At 34.9% G+C, this 24,669-nt stretch overlaps 1 protein-coding gene across 1 annotated transcript in view; it reads right to left on the bottom strand.

The window, feature by feature from the left end:
- Positions 1-24,669, bottom strand: part of NBEA (neurobeachin) — a 372,004-nt gene that overhangs the window by 316,062 nt on the left and 31,273 nt on the right. The window contains exons 6-10 of the mRNA XM_083361881.1: positions 22,748-22,874; positions 21,098-21,217; positions 19,844-19,990; positions 18,703-18,900; positions 18,102-18,235 (exon numbers count right to left, since the gene is read on the bottom strand). Coding sequence (XP_083218007.1) covers positions 18,102-18,235; positions 18,703-18,900; positions 19,844-19,990; positions 21,098-21,217; positions 22,748-22,874 — 726 coding nt within the window. The remainder of the gene's footprint in view (positions 1-18,101; positions 18,236-18,702; positions 18,901-19,843; positions 19,991-21,097; positions 21,218-22,747; positions 22,875-24,669) is intronic.

The raw sequence follows: 24,669 nt of genomic DNA, 5'->3' as shown, positions 1-24,669 counted from the left end.
GTTACATGTATTCCTGCCAACACCCCCTTTACTAGCAAGATCAGCTTTTTAGCTAATGCTGCTGGATACAAATTATTATTGCTTATATTTCTCTAGATCCACCCTTGCTGTTGTACTTTTTGTTTGTTGTTTGTTTAAAAATTAATTAAGTAAAACTAGCACACATTCAGTGTCATCACAGCACACTAAAAGCCTAGATTGCATAAAGCTGTTCTCAACCATCTCTAGCAAAGTCTTTGGGTTATATAAAACAGCATAATTAAACTAGTTTGTCTAATCAAGTCTAAAATTAAACAAGATCAGGTATCCCTAAGTATACTCCTTTCAAATCACAGGAACTACAGAAAAAGTAATGTATTTATTTAATATATTGCTCCCACAGGAATGAGCCAAAATATATTTACAGTACCATAAACCATACAAAAACATAAAGGATTTAGACCTACTGAAGAAAGCTAATTTAATTTTCATAAAGTTAAATCATATATTCTAAACATAACTATTTTGGCATGACTCAATAACTAAAATAATTTCAACAACAATTTGTCAATCTAATCAATCATTTTACCTTTATATTCATTACTAATTAGCCTAGAAATATAATATTATCATAGTGATTGACAGATCTGTGTTAGTTTTAAAAGTCTTTTTCATTCTTTTTCATTCATTCACTTTATGCATAATAAAAATTACTGAAGAGAGATTAAACATCTTTGACATTCTTTTCTGTATTTTGTTCAACTCTTTCCTCCTCTGTCAACAATAAAGTCAAAATACAGCTCTGTACACATCTAATTGTCTTCTGAAATCCATCATAATAAAACAAATAGCTAGAGGTCTAAAACATTTTTTAAAAAACACTTAATGAAATAGAATCCATTAATCTTCAGATTCTGTTTTAAATATTAATAGTCAGGACAATTACTTACTTTACAACAATTTATGAAAAAACCTTTTTCTCTGTACAGAAAATCAAACACAGTAGATACCCAAAAGACTGTTACATAAAAAGAAATTATAAAATCACAATGTTTTTTATGGAAAACATAATTAGGAACCTTGGTGAAATCACTTCTGAAATAATTCACACCTCCATTCTATCCAATTAAAATACCAGAGGATGGTCATATAGGATAACATGGTCTGAAATTGATCAATACAACGTTGATACAATTGGCCATTTTACTTGTAGCTTAAAACCAGCAGCTAGGCTCCTATGCTTTTCTGATTTATACAACATGTTTGATGTGCATACTGTTTGGTTATTTGTGCCAGCAGGAATGCTTTAATAAACCAGAAACTCCATGTATGGTTTGTTTAGCATTATGAGAGTGAATCTTTTTTTTTATTTTCCAAATACCTCCCTCCCCAAAAAAATCTGAAAATATAATCTATTGTTGGCATTGAATTCCTATCTTCATTATTTAAGATAGGAATTTTAAACAAAACAAACATTGGGTTGTTCATCCACATGCACTGGCATGAAAACCAAGAGAGCAAACTATCATTGTACAGCAGTATACTTCCTATTGCATGTTGCAAATGCAGCCAATGTATTCCTAAAAAGTTAGCTTTTAACAACAGAGGATATAACTTAAATATTTATTCTTACAGACGTCTTCCACTTATCTTTCAAATGAAAAAAAAATCACAAATGGATAATGAGTAAATGAATCATAGACACGTGAAGAGATCTAGAGGTCCCTGTTCCTGAACATATAAAAAGCTATTATCCCAATAGAAATGAGCCACTATAATTCTGAATTAGGTTTGTTAGAAACAGTAAAAAAAAACCTTCAATCATTGATCCCATATTTTGTAGCTATTATTTACAGCACTAAAAATTGTATATACTGTATATATTTGTTACATTTTGTATTTTTTACTAAATACAGAATTACGTACATTTTAGAATTACATTTTTGTGAATGATAGTTAACAAAAATTAAATATACTAATGTAGTATGATTCTTAATATCTTTGTAGTTTTTATCCAATGTTCTTATACCACTACATACAGTATAAGAATAAATATCCTTATACTGTACTCATTTTTTCTAGTTCAGTATTGACTGCCTGTCATACTGTAGAATTTTTATTGAGAAATCCAAATGTTTCCAGGAGAGGTTAGATCTTGATTTGGATCTTCGTATGAATAGTATGTCATAGTATGTCATTAATATGTGTGGGGGGGTTCCTTTTTCCCTTTTTACATATACACGTATGAGTGAAATCTCTACTTTGCCAGTTACCCTTGAAATCTAGGACCCATATGTCAAAGTGCCAATCCTATACAAAAATACATACATAAATAACTATTATTTATTTACATCTATTTAGATCCAACTGTTCAATTCTAAGAATTCTTAGTATAGCTTAATATTTGACATTGTGGTCAGTGGAAGAAAGTTAGTTTGCATTGAACATCAAATTTATTCCAGGATGTACTCCATGAAAATCTTTATTAAAAGTCATTATTGAACAGAGGGGAGTAACATTTGTAAACAACTTACCAGGAACTAAACTGCATTGGACTGGTGCAGGATTCACATTAAACTTGCAAAATTCTGTGCATTGCCATAAAAATTTCTCTCCATTGTTGCCTATTTCCAACTCCCCTAGATATAAAGGCAAATATAAAGGATACTTCAGGCCATTCCTACATCTCCACTATACCATGTCTCACCTAGTATACAATAGTATGTGTCCATAAGATAGTAATATATACACAATACAATGGCCAATACTAATGAAGTTTATCTGTACTGAAGTTTATCTGTACAAGAAATGGATCGATCCAATTGCCCACCTATGATTGAATTTTACAAAGCTTCATCTTAATTCTTTGTAAATGTAGAATCAAATAGGTGACTGAGAACCCACTCAGCCTTTTATTCATTTGCAGTCAATTCAACATTCTTTCAACACAAGTCGGCATAGCCCTCCTAGACATTCACAAACAGGGCATATCGGCATTTGTGTTGTCACAGTCTGTTTGAACTCTGCCAGATATTATTTATCAATGCCATTCAACATGCTACTTCTTAACACAGAATCAAAGTGAGATGACAACATATAAATTTTATAAATAAAATAGTAACAGTACTGCTATGGGTAAAAATTGAATAAACTTGAAAAGATAGATACTTCTGATATAAAATAGGAATGATTAAAAATTATACCAGAGTAGACAACTTTTGCCCTGTTCAGTCATTGTTTCAGAATTATTTCCTTACCTAAGCAACAACAGCAACAATAAAAAAGAGAGAATGACGATAGGTGGGCAAAAAACCCCAATAGGACAGATTGAGTTCCTGCTGGCTTTCCCACTGAGTTTCCTTCTGAAAAGCTGTCAGGGAACATTGGAAACCAACCTTCTTTCCTTCCTTTCCTCCTTCTCTCCCTCCCTCCCTCCCTCCCTCCCTGACATTCTGTTGTTAATTCTCTTCCCTGCCTCCCTCCCTTCAATTCTTGTCTGCTTCTCCTTTTACTTTGCTTGTGGGAAGCTGGCAGTGAGAAAGTCAACAGAAAGTTGCAGTTCCAAGGCCAGCAGACAGGTAAGTCACTACTCCTATGTAGGGGAGAAAGCAGGGGCTATGCCAGAGATGCAGCAAAGGTTGGGGAGGTTGTGACCAGTAGGAAATTAGGTCAGAGAAGATCCACGGGGATGCATGAGAAGTACAATATGAATCAAGTAGAGAACAAAGAGCCAGTGCAGTTGAGAAACATGCGTAGGTGTCACAGGGGTATGTGAGAAACACCATGCAGGTCATGAAGGAGGCCTGGGAGTCAGTGAGAGTTTGCAAGACATGCTATGAAGGTCAGGGACAGCATGTGAGGAGATATACCTCAGAAAGGGTGCCTGGAGATGCCACATACGTCAGAGAAGGCACATGGGAGTTCTTTCTTCATGTTCCTATGTTCCTTCCTTCCTTCCTTCCTTCCTTCCTTCCTCCCTCCCTCCCTCCTTCCTTCCTCCCTCCCTCCTTCCTTCCTTCCCTTCCCATTAAGCAAGTAAGTGGCTGCTGCTGGGTGGGGAAGGGAGTGAGGAATTGCAAGAGCGGTTGGAAAACTGCCATGGAGCATTCAAAATTAATATGACTACAGCAGCAGCCTAACTGCAGCAGCAGCTTGAAGCAGGCACAACTTTCACAAATTTTATTTATATTTATGGATTTGTGAGTCATGGATTTTGTAGTCATTATGCAAGTTAGACCATTTGAAGTACCTTAGTTCAAAAACTCTTGTCCTGATTCACTGTTTCCCCCAGATAAAGTAATAGTGTTTTAATAGTATGTATAGTAGATAGGAGTCTGGCATACATAAGTCTGAGAGGCATATTTATCAACTGATTTTTATCAAGAAATTAAATGATAAATCCAGATTTCATTGCTATTTTCCTTATTAACTACCAGTTTCAGTCTCAGGTAGCAGGCTCAAAGATCAGAGATTATGAGAATGTATCCCAAATAATCTGGATGTCACACACTTGCCTACCCATTATTATGGAATATGGAGATATTATCCAAAGGTTAACTGAAAAAATCCTCCATAGAGTTGTTTGTACTAAAAATGTAATTCTTAAAGAGCTTTATATGGTTTTTTTAAAAATTCTCTATAGTTGTTTCTAATATATTTAAATGGCTGTTGCTTAATCTTTTCTGACAAAAATACTTATTTGAAAAAATAAAAATTTGGGAACAGAAATAATGAATAATTAAAAATGAACAAATGTCTTCCTTATCATATTATTAGAAAAGTAAGAAGTTGCCACTGCTAACTTCCCACTGGAATTATTCAAAGTAATATAATTTTAAAAAGCACACAATTAATGAAGTAGATCTGTTATTTTATTCCATTTATATGGAATAAATGGATTGGTGTTTCTGAATTCATTATATCTGTTCAATAAATCAAATATTTCAGTAGAAATTGTTCAATATATCACATAAAATACACACAATATATCACATAAAATACAGAATCTTCTAGAAATAGTGTTCTCTAGTAATTCTTCTGAAAACATGTATTTTAAATACTCTAGATAGCTTGTAATAAAGTTCCTTTTATCTGTGACTAACCTGATATATACTGTATCACTCAGATCTAGCTGGCACAAAGGAAGGTTTTACCCTCTTTAAAAAGTTCTCATTCATATTTTGGATGTAGTATCAGCATATAGAATCACAGAATGGCTTTAAGGGACAAGAGCTACTCCCAAGGCAACAGTCATATAAAAAGGGACTGACCCCAGGGCAAAATGCACTGTGAATGAACTTCTTGGAAAAACCCCTCCTTAATTCAGTAAAGATAAAGAGAGGGAAGGGAAAAGTGCTTTCATGCTTGCAAGATTCTATCCCTATAGATTTACAATAAAAGAATTGCTGACTTACATGGCACTGGTTTCCTAGTCTGATCTATCTTCCAGGACTGACATAGGTGAGACCCCAGAACAGAAGTGTTGGACTGGCTGTTCTTATCTAAAATACTCTTAAAGCCTTCAGAGGTGTTGTCTGAAGATTGCTAGATATGAGGACTTATTTGTAAAGTTGGGCTCTAGCAATCATTTGGGATTGTTCCTTAGTGTGGGAAACAATTATTAAAAAGCTAAACTAGCACCACTTTAGAAGGAAAGTTAGTACTTTGTCATTATACAGAAGTGAGAAAGTCATATACTGTAAGCAGATAAATAGTTAGGGGAAACTGTTACACTCCTGGCAACAGAGATAAAGTGTACCAATTAGAACAATGAGAAATCATATTATGCCATATTAGGAAAATACAAGATTTTAGAGTTAGGCATGCACTAACTGGTTGTTTATAACAAACTATAAAACGGTGTGCACTCTTTATGTAGTGCCCTGGCTGCACTGAACACTCAATGCTCTTGATCTGTCAACTAAATAAATTTTTGAACTCTGAATTATAGCATCTGACATTTTGCTCTGAGCAAGGAAGAAACCAGAAGAAAAAAATATCCCAACAGTAGTGACTACTTTGCCTAAGCTTCTTGACTTTCTGACTCAGTTGGCAGTGGAGTTCCTAAGGCATATGGAAAAGGAGACTCATTGGGCAGGGATTCTGATGCACTGTGGGCGTTCAGGTCACCATGGCAACTATTAAGTCAAGTCATCAATGGCCACACACACACATTATAATCACATATTGGATTTGGTTTTTGTGTTAGTGCAGTGGTGATATGATTTGGTTTTGAGGAGCCACCATCACTCCATTTTATGGACTGATCATTCTCCGATTGCCTTGGAATGCTCTAGATCTGCTTTAAACTACAAGAAGATAACACCTATTCTATCAATATGCTCCAGGGGGCTGATGACACCAAATGAGTTTTAAAAGGGAAGTTGGGTTAGTTCCTGAAGATTCAGGTGCACAATTTCACTGCATTATTGGTTGCCATCAGAAATCAGTCAGGATTTCAGACTTGGATTTGATTGCTTCTCTCTGTTAATGGAGATCACGGCTGCTCTTGATTTACAAAAGAGCTTCAAGTGATGAAATGACAGAAAAAGATGCCTAGAATGCTTATGAAATTGACCAAGAGTGACCTAACTCTGCTGGACAATAAGGTTCCATCTTCATCCTTTCATCTTAGTGAACATGTTTGAGAAGGGGTTGCACTGCAAAAGGAAGCTGGTTAGAGTCTGATTTTAGACTAAATTATAGGGCTAAAACAACACTGCAATTGTGGATGACCTCTGGCAGGGGAACACTGGGAATGGTATATCATTCTTGATCACTTGTGACTTCTAATAGTATTGATCATGGTATCCTTTTGAACTGGCACAGGGCATTGGGAATAGGGGCAGTGTTTTGTGATATCCCTCATGATTCTATTGTCTCCACACTCCAGTTCAAAGTGGAATCCACTAGGGACAGTCATTTGGCAATACGGGGTTCAGTATCACCAGTATACTATGATCCCAATTGCACATTTTTCCTTAGGTCATCCAAGTGAAGCTGGAGGATTCTTTTTCTGGAGGCCATAGGGTTTTGAAGATTAAGTAGTTTGGCGTTTCAAAGTCATCTGGATCCAGAGATTTTCCAAATTTAGTTCTTTATTGAGTACCAGAGATATATAATTTGAAGCTCTTTCTTACTTTGAAGCTACTGTTCAATAGGTCACAGATATTGCCAGGAGGATTTTTGCACAGATCTGCTTGTTTACCAATTGAACCTTTTCTGGATCAGGGGATCTTGCTCACAATCACCCATGCACTGGTAATATCCCACATGGATTAATGTAATATGCTCCACAAAGAGCTTCCTTCAAAAAATATTCAGAAGCTGTGACTAGTCCACAATGCAGTGGCACAGGCAATTATGGGTACTTTCTCATTGGGTACATCAACATGATGTACCATGTTACACCTCTGCTCTATGAGTTGCCTATTTCAAGGTACTGATTACCACATATAAAACACTTCAAGGGCTTTATAGTCATCCAAGGACAGGGTTATTTGCAGGACCAATTCCTTGCAGCTCTGTTTGTCCAGACCATTAGATCCAAAAGTGCAGGAATGCTCCTGGTTTTGTTGATTAAGCAGTACCATCTAGTATAACCAGAGAAGAGTACCTTAGATGTCGTGGGATCTGTCCTTTGTAACATAAATCTCTCCCTAAAAAATAATTTCATAAATTGTTCAAGACCTGGATACCTGTAGATTGGATGAAACTGTTATTGTAGGGTTTTTTCTGATATGATTGGATTATAAAATTTGAGTTATTATTGTTTTATTTTGCTTTGTTTGCTTTGGTTTTTATTCTTCTGTTTGCCATCCAGAGTCATGATTACCAGAAGGGTGGCTATATAAATTGATTAAAAGAATAAATAAAGTTATAAAGAAAGATGCATTTTCACATATTTCAATCCAAGCCATTTAAGGCTCTAAAAGATAAGAAGCAGGAGCGAAAATTAGGGCCATAAATTAAAAAACGAATCAATGTATTTCTTTAAGAGATGAGGTACTGTGGTTCATTTAGTTAAGATTACTGGGAATTATAGAAGACAAGTTCTGAACTGCACACTTGCAGGCATCTTCAAGGGCAACCTTATATATAATGCATTATAGTAATCCAATCAGGAGGTTACCAGAGCATGGTTCATTACAGCTGAGCTATACCTATCCAAGAATGCTTACAGTTGCTGAACTAACTTAAGCTGAAAAATATACATTCCTTCTTCTGCCAAGACTAGCAGTACTTTCAGTAATAATGTTGAATCAATCAATCCTGTTATTATAAACCTTGTGAAAATGAATAAATACTAGTCTCCCAAACAAAAGATTCAAAGCATCTTTATCATGTCAGAATTTGATTTTAAACTCTTAGTCAATATCTAGTATTTTATAATCCAGATAATACTGTAGTGCAAGAACTGCAGTTTCCCTTCATAGCAACAACACAGGAAATAGAGCTAGATATTGGCAATGCAGCAGTGACGAATGTCTTAAATTCTCATGATTCAGTCATATAAATCTTAAACAGAACTTCATTTAGTCCAACAACCTTAATTCAATCATGATTTCATTAAATCTCTTGCCATGTACAGTATTTTGATATAATGCCCATTCTATTGATACAGAATGTATGGATGTATGGGATGGATAAAAGGATAGAGAGATAGATAACAGATGGATACAGGAAATATTTGATTTTTATCTTGTAAAATTAAAAATTCAAATTGCAGATTTGAGTATAAAATGTTTTTGCTTTGTTTTGTTTTGGTTTGGGCATTAGAAAGCAACTAGGAAAAAATCTTATTTACGTCAGTATGTATTTTTCTGCATTCATAAAAATCAAGAGCCTAAATGTTTCCATTAAAAATACTAATCTATGGCCTATAGTAAAATAAAAGAAAAAGAAAGTAAGAATGACATTTTTAACATGCACAAAATCTCTCAGCATAAGAACTTAATAATAATAATAATAAAGTTGGAAGGGACCTTCGAGGTCATCTAGTCCAACCCCCTGCTCAGGCAGGAAACCCTATACCATGTCAGACAAGTGGCTGGCCAGTCTCTTCTTAAAAACTTCCAGTGTTGGACCATTCACCACTTCTGGAGGCAGGTTGTTCCACTAGTTAGTTGTTCTAACTGTCAGGAAGTTTCTCCTTAGTTCTAGGTTGCTTCTCTCTTTGGTTTTTACATCCATTGCTTCTTGTCCTGCCTTCAGGTGCTTTGGAGAAAAGCTTGCCTCCCTCTTCTTTGTGGCAGCCCCTGAGATATTGGAACACTGCTGTCATGTCACCCCTCATCCTTCTCTTCATTAGACTAGACATACCCAATACCAGCAACCGTTCTTTATATGTTTTAGCCTCCAGTCCCCTGATCATCTTTGTTGCTCTTCCCTGTACTCTTTCTAGAGACTCAACATCTTTTTTACATCATGGTGACCAAAACTGGATGCAGTATTCCAACTGTGGTCTTACCAAGGCATTGTAAAGTGGTACTAACACTTCATGTGATCTTGATTCTATCCCTCTGTTAATGCAGCCTAGCACTGTATTGGATTTTTTGGTAGCTGCAGCACACTGCTGGCTCATATTTAAGTGATTGTCTACTAGGACACCAAGATCCCTCTCACAGTTGCTAGTATTGAGCAAGGTACCACCATTTCTTCTAAATGGAAACATTTAATTATTCCATGACTATTGTTGTTGTTGTTAGCTGCAAAGTCATGTCCGACCCATCGCAACCCTATGGACAACGTTAATTTCTTGGCTACACTCCCCATCTGCAGCGATCTTAGAGCCCAGGAAAATAAAATCTGTCACTACCTCCATTTCTTCCACATCTATTTGCCAGGAATTGAGAGGGCCGGATGCCATGATCTTGGTTTTCTTAATGTTAAGTTTCAACCCAACTTTTGCACTCTCCTTCTTCACCAGCTACAAGAGGCTCTTTAGTTCTTCTTCACTTTCTGCCATTAGAGTGGTGTCATCTGCATATCTTAGGTTGTTGATATTTCTTCCAGCAATCTTAATTCCAACTTCTGATTCATCTAGCCCTGCATTTCTCATGATGTGCTCTGCATATAAGTTAAATAGGCAGGGCGACAGTATACAGCCTTGCTGGACTCCTTTCCCAATATTGAACCAATCAGTGGTTCCGTGTCCAGTTCTCACTGTTGCTTCTTGGCCCACATATAGGTTTCTCAAGAGACAAATAAGATGGTCTGGTACGCCTACCTCTTTAAGAACTTGCCACAGTTTGTTATGATCCACACAATCAAAGGCTTTAGCATAGTCAATGAAACAGAAGTATATGTTTTTCTGGAACTCTCTAGCTTTCTCCATGATCCAGCGCCATGTTGACAATTTGATCTCTAGTTCCTCTGCCTCTTCAAAATCCTGCCTGTACTTCTGGTAGTTCTCGATCCGCATACTGCTGAAGTCTAGCTTGTAGGATTTTAAGCATAACTTTACTAGCATGAGAAATGAGTGCAATGGTGCGATAGTTTGAACATTCTTTGGCACTGCCTTTCTTTGGAATTGGAATGTAAACTGATCTTTTCCAATCCTGTGGCCACTGTTGAGTTTTCCAAATTTGCTGGCAAATTGAGTGTAGCACTTTTACTGCATCGTCTTTTAAGATTTTGAATAGCTCAGCTGGAATACTGTCACCTCCACTAGCTTTGTTGTTGCTCAGCTTTTCTAAGGCCCACTTCACTTCACATTCTAGGATGTCTGGCTCGAGGTCAGTGACCACCTCATTGTGATTATCAGGGACGTTAAGCTCATTCTTGTATAGTTCTTCTGTGTAATTGTGCCACCTCTTCTTAATCTCTGCAGCCTCTGTTAGGTCCCTGCCATTTTGATCCTTTATCATGCTCATTTTTGCACGAAACGTTCCCTTCATCGCTCCAATTTTCTTGAAAAGATCTCTGGTCCTCCCTATTCTATTGTTTTCTTCTATTTCTTTGCACTGTTCATTTAAGAAGGCATTCTTATCTCTTCTAGCTATTCTCTGGAATTCTGCATTCAATTGGGTCTATCTTTCTTTTTCTCCCTTGCCTTTCGCTTCCCTCCTTTCCTCAGCTATTTGCAAAGCTTCCTCAGACAGCCATTCTGCTTTCTTGCATTTCTTTTTCTTTGTGATGGTTTTGGTTGCTACCTGTTGTACAATGTTGTGAACCTCTGTCCATAGTTCTTCAGGCACTCTGTCTATCAGATCTAATTCCTTAAATCTATTTGTCACCTCTACTGTATATTCAACAGGGATATGATTTAATTCATACCTGTGTGGCCTAGTGCTTTTTACTACTTTCTTCAGTTTAAGCCTAAACTTTGCAATGAGAAGCTCATGGTCTGAGCCACAGTCAGCTCCTGGTCTTGTTTTTACTGACTGTATAGAACTTCTCCATCTTTGGCTGCAGAGAATATAGTCAATCTGATTTCTGTGTTGACCGTCTGGTGATGTCCAGGTGTACAGCCGTCTCTTGGGTTGTTGGAAAAGAGTGTTTGCTATGACCATCGTATTCTCTTGACAAAATTCTATCAGCCTGTGCCCTGCTTCATTTTGTACTCCAAGGCCAACCTTGCCTGTTATTCCGGTTATCTTTTGGCTTCCTACTTTAGCATTCCAATCCCCCATGATGATAAGGACATCATTTTTGGGTTAGTTCTATAAAGTGCTGTAGGGCTTCACAGAACCGGTCAATTTCATCCTCTTCAGCACCGGTGGTTGGGGCATAGACTTGGACTACTGTGATATTGAATGGTTTGCCTTGGATTCGAACTAAGATTATTCTGTCATTTTGAGGATTGTATCCCAGTATTGCTTTTCCTACTCTTTTATTGACTATGAAGGCTACTCCATTTCTTCTGAGGGATTCTTGCCCGCAGTAGTATACCTGATGGTCATCTGAATTAAATTCACCCATTCCTGTCCATTTTAGTTCGCTGATACCTAAGATGTCGATGTTCAGTCTTGTCATCTCTTGTTTGACCAAGTCCAGCTTGCCTTGATTCATGGATCTTACATGCCAGGTTCCTATGGAGAAAAAATCTTTACAGCATCGGACTTTCCTTTCACCACCAGACACATCCACAGCTGAGCGTCCTTTCAGCTTTGGCCCAGTCGCTTCATTCTTTCTGGCGCTACTTGTGCTAGCCCTCTGCTCTTCCCCAGTAGCATATTGGACGCCTTCCGACATGAGGGGCTCATCTTCCAGCATCATATCGTTTTGCCTTTTGGTTCTGTCCATAGGGTTTTCATGGCAAAGATACTGGAGTGGGTTGCCATTTCCTTCTCCAGTGGATCACGTTTTGTCAGAACTCTCTGCTATGACCTTTCCGTCTTGGGTGGCCCTGCACGGCATAGCTCATAGCTTCATTGAATTACGTAAGCCCCTTCGCCACGACAAGGCAGTAATCCATGAAGGGATTCATTCCTATTAACCAGGCATTATGGAAGTTTGCAAAATACACTTATAATACTAAATTTAAAACTATGGGTAACACCAATCACAAAAATTAATGAACATTTGTATATTTAAAGAAATTTACTAATTCAAAAGGCTGCTGAAATCTAAGCATTTTAATATATGAAATTATTGAAATATTGATTTTTTAATCTTTGCCATATCCATTTTATATAGCTACAAAAAATTACACAAAATCAAAATTACACTGTTTTATTTGAACCAAAATGTATCTTATGATGTTAATAAATGTGTAGTTTTAAAAATATATCCAGTGCAGGTCAATAGCTATGGGGACCAGTGCAGATAAGGCACATATTTGGTACCTGAATACTAAACACTTTTTTTAAGATTCTTTAGATCTAAAACATCCCTCCCAGTGCTTTCCTAGCCAAACATAAACAGTCTATCTTCCTAAAAAAAGCCAAAGGAGATTATTCTCCAATTAAATGCAATAGGTTCATTCCCCACTCTCCTTCAAATGCCTTTAAAAAGACCCATTTACCACTTAGTTACCCACAGAGTTTTCTAATATGAAAACACAGGATAGAGCTTGAGAAAGATGTATGAAGTCAGCTCTGTTATTTCTAGAGCCACATTTCTTCCCAGCCGCTTTGTTGCTGGAAAGTTGGGTATGATTTGCCACAGTTTATGTTGTTTCAGGGTCCACACTTTTTCCCAACTCATCTGCTACTTTGAACGCAGATTCTTGATATAATTATGACATGCATAATCATGGTCATGGATACAGTGGTTAGCGCCCAACCAAAACTGGACAAAATACTGTACTTTTGGTTATAGTTGCAATCTGCAAACTTGACACAAGGAACATATCCATATTATAAATCTTATTATTCAAAGGTAACATTACTATAACCACAAAGAGCTATAAACATCACTGCATTAGGAGCCCTGTTAGAACATGGCTTGGTTCTCAGTGGACATCCAATCCATTATTTATTTCAGGCACTATTTCATAATTTTCCTAGAATGAGATGTAAAGGAAAGATATCACAGGGATATCATCTACATACTGATGAAATAAACTGCAAATATACAGATGATTCTGTGTTTCACAGAATCCAGTGATTCTGTGTTTCACAGAATCCAGTGATTCTGTGTAGCTATTAAAAATAGTTGGGGTTGGATTGAAAAACTAAAAAAAAATCATAAACCAGAGTCAAACAAGTCATAATGCAGTTTCACAGAACCATCTTTGAGAATTTATTTAAGAAGGGCCTGATGGCCCTAACAATAGCAATACCACTTAGGCCACTTATATACCGCTGTACTGTAAAGCAGAGTTTTTCGACCAGTGCTACGGGTTCCACCTGTGGTACATTGGCACCTGGCAGGTGGTACACGACCATCCTAGAAAAGTGGTAGTGGAGGAGGGGAATGAGCTGAACCAGTGGCAGCACCGCACAAGACTGAGCGAGAGACGGCTGGAGCTGCTGGGCTGTAAGGGCTCAGTGGAAGTGCCAGGATCAGCGCTTCTTTGGGTCTGTCAGGGCTCAGCTGAAGCGCCAGGATCAGCGCCAGGCTCCAGCTGGAGTTCGGCGCTGATTCCAGCACTTCTGAGCCCAGAAGAAGTGCTGATCAGCTGGAATGTTGCAGCATCTCCAGGGTCTTGTGATTTACATTCAGATGCTTGGCAACTGATTCATATTTATGACAGTCACAGTGTCCCAGGGTCATGTGAAGTGACCAAAACCTGCTGCAACCACCCAGCAGAGGGGGGGGAAATAAAAACCAAACACCCACCCCCACCCCACTTCCGCTGCCAATCCTCAACAGAAATGCTCACAACAATGAAAACCTCGGACAGGAGGAAGAGCGCCACCATGCAGTCAGGCAGGTGTCTTGCTTGGCTGTGGCTTGGGGGGCACTTTTTTCAGTACCATTGTAACTTCAAACACTCACTAAGTGAACTGTTGTAAGTCGAGGACTACCTGTACTTCATCACTTTCCTCTCCCCTTTTTTTTGGTCATCAAGTTTTTGACACCTTGCTAGGTGACTGGTGGTACTCGGATGTTACCATATCCTAAAAGTGGTACAATGGGTAAAAAGGTTGAAAAGCCCTGGTGTAAAGCACTATGGAGTGGTTTACAATGTGAGCATATATTGCCCCCAACAATCTGGCTCCTCATTTTACTGACCTCAGAAAAATGGAAGATTGAATCAACCTCAAGCTTGTTAGGATTGAACTCCAGACTGTGGACAGAGTTAGCCTGCAATACTGCATTCTAACCACTCCTCAACAAAATCCTGAAGCTCCATTTAGACATCCAAGAAAATTTTGCTGATGGAAGTTTTAGCAAAATCAACATAAATGCATCCCTTTTACACATTTCCCAGCATAATGCATAACCAAGACCACAGTAATCACCAAATCAGTCAAGAAGCCTGACAAAATTGTCTCAACTGTCTTTAGCTGACACATGTAATATCCTTAAATAATATGAAATTAAACAAACTTGTATGTGACTCTAACTAGGATACCCAGATAGAAAGAAAAGTGGGTAAAAGAAAAAAGAATGTCACCATTAGGAAAGGCTCTATGAGTAACACTGGAAAGGGAAAAAAACATTAGGTAGAAGAAAGAGGAAGAAAGAGAAAAACCACATATATTATTGCATGCTGAATATTCAGCATATTCAGCATGCAATAATAGGGATGTTTACAAATGCCTAAGAATTTATAACAGAATAAGAACCTCCACATGTCCCACACCAATATGTTAATTGTTTTTAGTAATAACTAAAGTATAGAGAAATTAAAATATCTCAGAACATTCGACTCAAGAATGCCGACTTTCTAATTATTTATAATAGACAATCTTAACCCCCAATGGCCGTGTGTAGAAACTCTTGTTAGTTTTTTGATGAAGTGAGAGGAAATGCAGATCAAATATGAAGACCTATTAATTTCTTTCTCCAAAATGCTTCTAAATAAATGGTATATATGATGAGAAGAAAAGTATTATTTAATCCTCAAACACAGAAGAGACAAAAAACTTGGTTGCTATTTTTATTCATACAGAACAGATGGCAGAAGACAAGAAGAAACATTTAAGACTTCTTCAAAACAACAAGGCGGCCTTTAAAACTGTGAAGTCTCCTGCCAGAGAAACAGAAGGTCAATACTTCTATGCCAAGTAATCCCTCATACCCAAAATCTATCTGAGTGATCAAAAAAGCTGATCTGAAATAGAAAGTAAAGCAACCCAAACCAGAGACTTTTCAATGCAATTATATTTCTGGGACATTCTTTTCTCCCTCTTGAAATCAATTTCCCCACAAATCATCTTAGTTCAAACAAAGATCTTTTCTCATTCCCATCTTCCTCGTTTGTAAATATGTGTGAATCACTTCATGTGTGTAGTGCACTTCATTTTTCCCTACTGTACAATCTCCTTAGCACATATCTGCCCACATAACAAGTAATGTACACATATCACATAGCAAGAGCCTAATTATAGCAGCAATGCTGATTCCCTGTAAAAAAAATGTGAATAGTCAACATTCCCACATTTAAAAAGCAAACAAAAGTTACTAGCTGACCATTCAATATTCCATTGAAACAACTATTTTTTCTTACAAAGCCAAAAGGAAGTATATTGCTTGGCAACCAGATTGTAAAGGAATATCCCTGTTACAAATTTGCTGGAACATTTAGAAATGAGTAGATTATTGTCTCTGATTATATCATCCCTGGGTTCATTCCTGAGGTATATAGATTGTCCATACGACAATCCATAAGACCTGAATTTTCACTCATGAGGATGAGACTGATATGGGGAAATTTGTGGTTTACACAGGAAAATTTAACTGTAATGGCAGGTGTTTTTGTTTTTATTTTAGTGTAGATAGGAAATGATTTTATTTTGGGGCTTTGAGTTTCCTAGAGTTTGGTTCAAGATGGGCAGCTGTATAAATGCTTTAACCCCCCTGAGCAAGGTCACTTCCATCATCATCATCATCATCATCAAAATAAACAGGCACATCCCTTAACATTTGTTATTAAGAGGTATATTCATGATGTCAAAAGGTAGGACTTTAGGTACAAATGGAGAATGAATGCTCAGATAATACCTTGATCTACTCTAGAACTTTTCTATTTTATAAGAGTCCAACTAACTATATATGTTCAGTTTTTCTCAGGAATGCACAGTCAAAAAATAATTTTGAAGAGATGTTTTGGACTTCATACAAAGTATTTCATTAAAGCAGACCCTCTTTTATGGACCTCTGCATAGAAGTCAGAAAAAAGATGGGGTACTTTAATTAATAGCACTCCTTATTTTATGAACAGTGTTGTATTCTTCCCAAACATTTTTGAAATATATATTCCTAACATTTACTGTACAACAAATAAGGGCAATTGAAGAGTACAATAAATTTCAATACCAGTCAGGAGTTATTTACTAAACTTAGGGTGTCTCATTCCAATATAAAATATTTATTTAGTTCAAGTAATATAATTAAATGTTATTATTACAATGTTTTCATTCTACTAATACTAGTTTTCATTTGCTAGCTTTTGTGAATTTTTATATGTTGTCGTGTAAACCTATGAAGAGCAAACTCCCCAAATATCACTTCAGCAAATAGCACTTAATTCTGGTTTACCAAGAAAAAAAATCAAAATAAAAAATGTCCAATGTAAGTGCTTTTAAAAAATGGGGATTTATTCATAAATGTTAAATAATGTGGTTAAATTTCTATGAACTATTCACATTTCACTTCATAACCATTTAGTGGCAAAAAGGTAAAATCTGACTCAAGCTTAATTTTTGGTGACTTCACAATTTTTATGGTAAAGATATGGAAGTGGTTTTCTATTCCATTCTTTAATTTACAGTCTAGCCTAAGAGATCTATTATTTTATGAATGCTCTACCATTTAAGGACTAATAAGGTTCAATTTTGCTAAGATTTTGAACCCTTAATAGGTTACCCAATATTTTCATCTGATGAGGAATCTATTTTTAACAAACACTGACATTTATAGGATAAGTTTGGAAATGTCTAATATTAATTCCTTTACTTTTAATTCCATCAGAAACATTTCATTTTTCAGTTATGATAGCACTGAAAGAAAACAATTTTATTGAAAGATACAGGGTGGGTTCTCACTTTGTGTGAAGTCTAATATGATTTTGATTTAGGCTTATAATCAGTTGTGGGATTCAAATATGTGAACAACCAGTTCTCTGTGTGGATGCTACTTCCAGAAGTCCATTCTGGGCCTGGGCCACAAAAAATTAGCTACTGGTTTTGCCGAAGTGGTGTAAACTGGCTGAATTCCACTACTGCTTATAATGTGTGGTCAACATTATAATATAATATCATACATCACAAATGAACTTTATTATAACCCATATACTGTGTGGGTGAACAAACCATGATTCGTCAAACTATTGCTAAATGTGGTTATGAGCCAAAAAAAATTTAACCCAAATATGAAATGGGTGATTTTAAAAACTTGAGTTATTTTGATTCTTAGCCCCCATATACCATTTATACTACCATTTATACTATCATGAAAAAAATGACAAACATGGTACAGAGGCGGGAAAAAACCACTCAATGCATTTATCACATATTATGCAAAATTATCAGAATTTCCAACAATAAGATTTCCTCACCAAAACCTACCAGACAGTTGTTTCCACTTGACTGTCATGAAGTTGCCGATTGTCTAATTGAGCAAAGAGAGGGAAAAGAACTTGGATTCCTCCTATTGAATGAATCGCACTGTGGATAGAATGTGTCACAATCGCTTTCACATCCTGCATTTAAAAAAAGAAGAAGCAATTCTCTTTTATTGGACCAGGATTAAAGGCCAAATATGTGCTACTCAGTGGGAATATAATCCACCTGAAGTTCATCTATTTTGGATTCATTTCTTCAAAATATTTAAGATTGTATTGTTTCTATTCTCACAGTAACAGAAATTGAAACAGATTTCAGTTGTAATAAATAATTAAGGCTGGCATTTCATCAGTAATACAGGATTTACCATAACCAAAACCAAGATCATGAATTCATGGTTTTATAAATTACAGACTAAAGATAATAATTATAACAGAAAATTCATCAACACAGAGGAAACAATTTGTATGGGCTACACAAATCAATAGTTTGTAAAAATGATTTTTTCAAGATATGTTTAAATTTTAGTAGTTTTGAAACAGCTTTATAGGACATTAATAAAACAATGAAAAATTGAAAATAATAAATCTATTGTTATACAAACCTGAAGCATAAGAGCATGGGGAGAATGTACAAAAATTGAAGGATTTTCCTTTGGTGAGGATTCAAGGCATAGTTGAGCATCTGTAGCCTTAGCATTGTAGGTGAAAGCAATACTACTTGCAAGTTTCCCATCATACAGAACTTGCTTATGGTGTTCAGCAAGGTGAATATCACTTTCAGATTTAAATTTGAAAGTACTCTGAGGAAGGAAGAATGTTAAAACAGACAATCACTGTGATATTTTCAAAAGTACAGCTCTGTAACATAGAAAGACAAACAATAATGCTCTAATAAATAATCAAGATATGGCCACTTCACTATATATTAATAAAATCAAGCATGTTCTTTGCCCTTTGCCTAATGGCAAAGACCTAAAACATTCTTACTGAAGAATAACAAGTTTAAAAAAATATTTTATTTATTGAGATAACTGTTTCAAAAAAAGCTACCTGATTTATAATAGGTACCATGAAAGAATATAGGTACCCAAATTCCCTTATATCAACATGAATTATGTAGCTGCAAATCTAGTACACTATAGTTTCCCACTATTTTAATAAAATATATATGAATCTCCAAGAAATTGCAAACTGTTATATGAATTTGATGCATTTTTGTAAGCAGAGAAAGGCCGAGAGGAACATAGTTACCCCTCGAAGATGCAAATAAATTAATTGTTGGCAAAGAGAAGGCATTCCAACCAATACCACACCAAATAAAACATTTGTAAATACTGCCATGAGAATCACATAACAGATATTATTTAGCAAGTAAGAGCTTATTTCAATATGTGAGAAAGAATCTGCTAACTTGTTATATTCTTTGACAACAGAAGACAAATTTCTATTAAAAGTATGTATAATGTTTTGTAAATTAATGTATCATAGTCTAATATGATGCTATCTTTTAGAAAAATCAATATTCAGTTCATTTTATTATATGTTATAACTGCTTTGGTTTAATGGTTTTGTACACACAGAGACACATGCACAAACATGCGCACAGTATATTTAAAAGGATATTCTATAAAATAAGAATTATAATTTAAAGACTATATAAATGGAGCTAAAAAACAATGGGATAGTCCATTATAATTTAATGCAACAACTTTTTTCTAAACTGGAATTATAGTAAAATATTACCTTATATCCAGGTCCTAACTGATGTACAGCAAAAATCTGTGCTGGATTAAGAGCTTCAGTGAATACATAGACTGCCCCAAGTTGACCACAAAAAACCCTATTTGCATCAGCAGTTTCAGATGATCCCAAAAAACATTTGTCATAGCTCTGTATGAAAGAGGGACAAAGGAATTAGACAATAAAATACATATATAAATATATAGAAAAGATGCAAGCTATTTTAAATGCACATTTGTTAAAATTCACAGGTAATGACTATGAATATGTAACATTAAGGAGAAACTATGCACATCCATAGTTTATACTCAAAAAGAAAGCAACACAAATAAAGGAAAAATATTAGAAAATTCTTTGTTAATATAATTAAAATGATCAATCTGTTGACATATTAGAAGATGAAAGTTTTCACAGTATACCACTTGCACACAATCCAATCTGAAACTGCTATAAAGCTATGACCCTCTTATTGTCTGACATTATTAAAAACCAAGAAGACTGGGGAATAAACATTTCTGGGAACTAGCAAAAGGAAAGATGTACATTTCAATCTGAATCTGATTCACTGTCAATATATCTATTTATATATACTGTATATTATTTGTGAGATTTATGGCTCAATCTTTCCAGTGATTTATTTTCTTTAGGTTGTCTCCAGATTATTTGTGAGCAATTTGTGAGAAAAATAAAACTATGTTTTTAAACAACAGCATGGACTAAGAAAATGATACCCAAGAAAGTATTCCTTTCCAAGCTGTTGCTTTTAGAAAATAGGAATCCTGTATGATAGTTTTAAAAAAATAATAAAGTCACAGGGCTCCAATAATTTGTGTAATTTGACTTAGAAAACAGACAGACCGCTAACTGATATGTTCCAAGTTGTATTATATTTAAATAAAAATAAATCCCTGGACTTAGGGACAATCAATCTCTGGTATTATTTTGTCTGTAATTCTAGAAAGGACATATTTATGAATCTTTAAAAACTTGGCTCTTGAATGGGTTGCTGGTATATCTATTTGATGGATATTGATTTGTTTGGGCCACAGTATGTCTTTTCTCTGATGTGTAATGTCCTTTTTTATATTGTTATTTTTATATGTTTTATATTAGCTTTTTTAGATCCATTTTTATAATGCCTACCTCCCAGACTCAGCTTTGAATTAGGGATGGCCTTATAAATCAACATTTTAAATAAGCAAAAATAAATAAATACATTATCTGTACATATTTAGAAACAGAAATTTTTGAACATACATCATTTGTATTTACATGCCAAGCCATGTCACCATAGGATACTAGCTGACCATTAACGTAACAACGAATTTCACTATTTCTCCAGCGATTGTAAATGTGCACAATGCTGATCATGTACCACTAAAAAGAAAGGCAAAATATATAGTAATTTATATGAAGCATTACATTTTAACCACTTTTAACAATTATGCTATTTTAAAACACAAAACAGTAGAATAGTGCTATCCTGAAAACACAAAATTTATGTTCAATTTTATAAAAATTATTAAAAATATATTTTAAAAATCAAACCATAACGCAGTTTAAACTGAAAATTCAAAGTGTTCCAAGTTATAAATCTTTTAAACACTGCTCATGAGAAATTGTAATCGGATCTTAAAACTGAAAAGTTCCAATAAACAGTATTATTATTTGAACCTACCATATAATATTGTAACATGCTATGCTGAATGCCACTGATAACCGAAAATACAAAAAATATGCAAACTTCAATAATAAAAACTAAGGAGCACAGTGAAAAAAATGGGACTAAAATTAAATATGAAGAAAAAAAAAATAATGGCCGCAGGTGGAATAGCTAGCCTTAGAATTGGCAATGAAGATATCGAAGACTCTGCCTTTTAGGATCATCCATCAGCAGTAAAAAAATAAGCAGTCAAGAAATACACTGCAGACTACCACTTAATAGCAAAGCATGAAGGTCTTGGAAAAGATATTCAAATACTGCAAAGTTTCTATATCTGCAAAGATGAGAATCATATAAGCACAGGTATTCCCCGTGACACTCTATGGAACCGAAAGTTAGATAGGAAGAGTACTGACTCTTTTGATCAAAGACTCCGGAGGCAAGACAACAAACAAATAGATCATCAAACAAATCCAGTTGTCACTTGAGGCAGAAATAACCAGGCTATATTTTATTTCAGACACATTATGTAAAGATTCAGCTCTCTAGAAAAGACTTAATGCTAGGAATGGTGGAAGAAAAATGAAGAACTGGATGACCAGAAGCAAAGGGGATGAATTCAGTTACAATGGTGACTAATGCACTGTTGGAAGACCTGAAAAATCAGGTTAAGAACAGACTGACATGGGAAACAATCTATCTATATGATTGTTAACAGCTGAATGACTTGAGGACACATAATCAATCAATCAATCAATCAATATAAAATACTGCAACTTTAAAATGAGGAAAAAAATTCAACATCCAATAGCATAGGAACAAAATTTGAAAGCTGTTTTCATTTTCTTCTAATTTGAAATACACAATTGAATAACAATTTAAACAAAATAATTAACATTTCTGAATAAACATAATGAGACCAACTGTAGTGTGAACAGCAGACATACATTTATTATTTGATACACAAAATGGTATTTGCTGTGAATGTCTAAAAATTCTACAATTTAATAATTTTTGTAAAATTTCAAATAATTTAGTGATACTCTATAGAAAAGTGCAGAAATTTAGGTAGAGTTTAATATAATGAACTCTGTTTTGCCACAGATATTTGTCGCCTTCTGTATGCATTAATACGAGGATTTCAAAATTGTCCAAAATGCAAAGACTAAAACTAAAACTTTGGCCTGGCTCACCACTAAGTATGATAATTTTTACAATTTCCTATATAAGCATTTTGTGCTTACCTTGCGAGGCTGAAAATCATACTTCACACAATGTTGAAAACCTTTGCCTTTTGACTTCAATGATGTGACTATTAAACAGTTACCAACAAAATGTGCAGAATAGCCAACCCCTTTGCTGGTGCGAAAACTGAAAATTTTTAAAATATATATTTTTAAAAAAGCATTCCAAGAAAATAATTTTTCAGTAAAAATATGTTATGCATTGTTTAATTAATAGAATCAGTAGAGTTCCTCCATAGAGTTTTAAGAAAATCTTTTATATAGTTGAAAAACTAAGACAAAGTTGTTTTATTTTCATATTGATGTCTAAATACTGAATTCCATAATAGTGAAAAAATAGTCTGTAATATATTGTCACTCTGATAAACATTCAGATATACTTTATTATGATTATCTATTCTGACTTTATCAATACTTTCTATTTTTACAGGGCACAAACCGAAATTCAGTTTTACCAATTTGACTGTTGCTATATGCATTACAGTACATAGAAGACGAATAATAATTTCAAACTTCTTGCAATATTCCTCCATGTATTTTTTTAAAGTATACACATTATTCCCAAGAAAGAAAAAAAATATTGCATCCTTTTCTTAAATCACGTTTTGCAATATTTCAAATGCTGTAAATAAATGTTACCTTCATTATGATTTTTAAATTTTGTTTCTGTTAGTATACAAAGAAAAATTTAAAAAGAAAAATAAATAGAAAACAAATTATGTTATATATTTGAAAAGCTTTTAAAAATATGCAATTTAAACTTGACCATGCAGAATAATATTGATCATATATCAATGAAATGCATATGTGTGTGTGTGTATATATATATATGTGGGGGGTGTATCTATATATCTATATCTATGTATTTATATATATATATTCCGTCAAAACGTTGCGCCTACACCTTCATTTCTACGCGGGAAAAAACCCGAATGACCAAAGGTCCACATACAGACACCCGCGAAAACTGCAGAAAATATATATATATAACACCTGACTATATATATATATATATATATATATATATATATATATATATATATATATATATATATCTGTTGACGCTAAAAAATGATCCTTGCATTTATAACTGTTGCAGTGTCCTCATGGTCACAAGATCAAGATTTGGCTGTTTTGCAACTGATAGGTGTTTATGGCCATCATAGTGTCCCACAATCACATGATCGCTAGTTGCATCCTTAACACCTGACTACCAGGCAGAGTCAATGGAAAAGCCAGTAATAAAATAGCAAGTTGTGGTCATATGATGATTTGTTTAACAATGACAGGTGACTCACATAACCATGGCAGAAATGTATCATGGTACCATGTTAAGCTTAACCTCATGCCACTGTGATGGAGTTGCTGGTCCCAACTGCGGGTCATTAAACAAGGAATACCCTGTAATTGATCTAAAACTGTAAAGCACATTGATTTGTGCTTTAGATTGTAAGCCGCCCTGAATCTTCAGAGAAGGGCGGGATATAAATGGGATTAAAAAAAAAATTCAGAGTGTCAGTATTGTAGGCTTAAGGACAATAACAAATACAAAAAATCCTTTTTATTAATAAGACCAAGTGTTTTTATTCTTACAAAAACAGTCAGAAAAATATGTTGATTCATTATAGGTTTTACAAAATCTATGCATAATGGCAACTAAAGATAGCATCTGTGTTGTAGGGATGTTATCAGATATTAAGATATAATGAGGAAATAGGGAAAAATCTTGCAGAATCTGTACCAGCATTCAAAATCAATTATAAATATCTCATTAAAGGAAAATGGAAAAATTGTATTCAGAGTAGTATTATAAATGTATTCTAGATTATGTAACACTAAAAGTCAATATATATTTCATATCGCTGAATATGGATTTAAAGCCCTCCTATTTTCATAGATTCACTACAATTATTTCCTTAACA

This window comes from Vipera ursinii (genome assembly GCF_947247035.1).
Source record: "Vipera ursinii genome assembly, chromosome: 4".
Taxonomy (NCBI): Eukaryota; Metazoa; Chordata; class Lepidosauria; order Squamata; family Viperidae; genus Vipera; species Vipera ursinii.
Note: the sequence above shows the minus strand (reverse complement) of the source record. Positions and strands in the feature narration are given on the sequence as shown.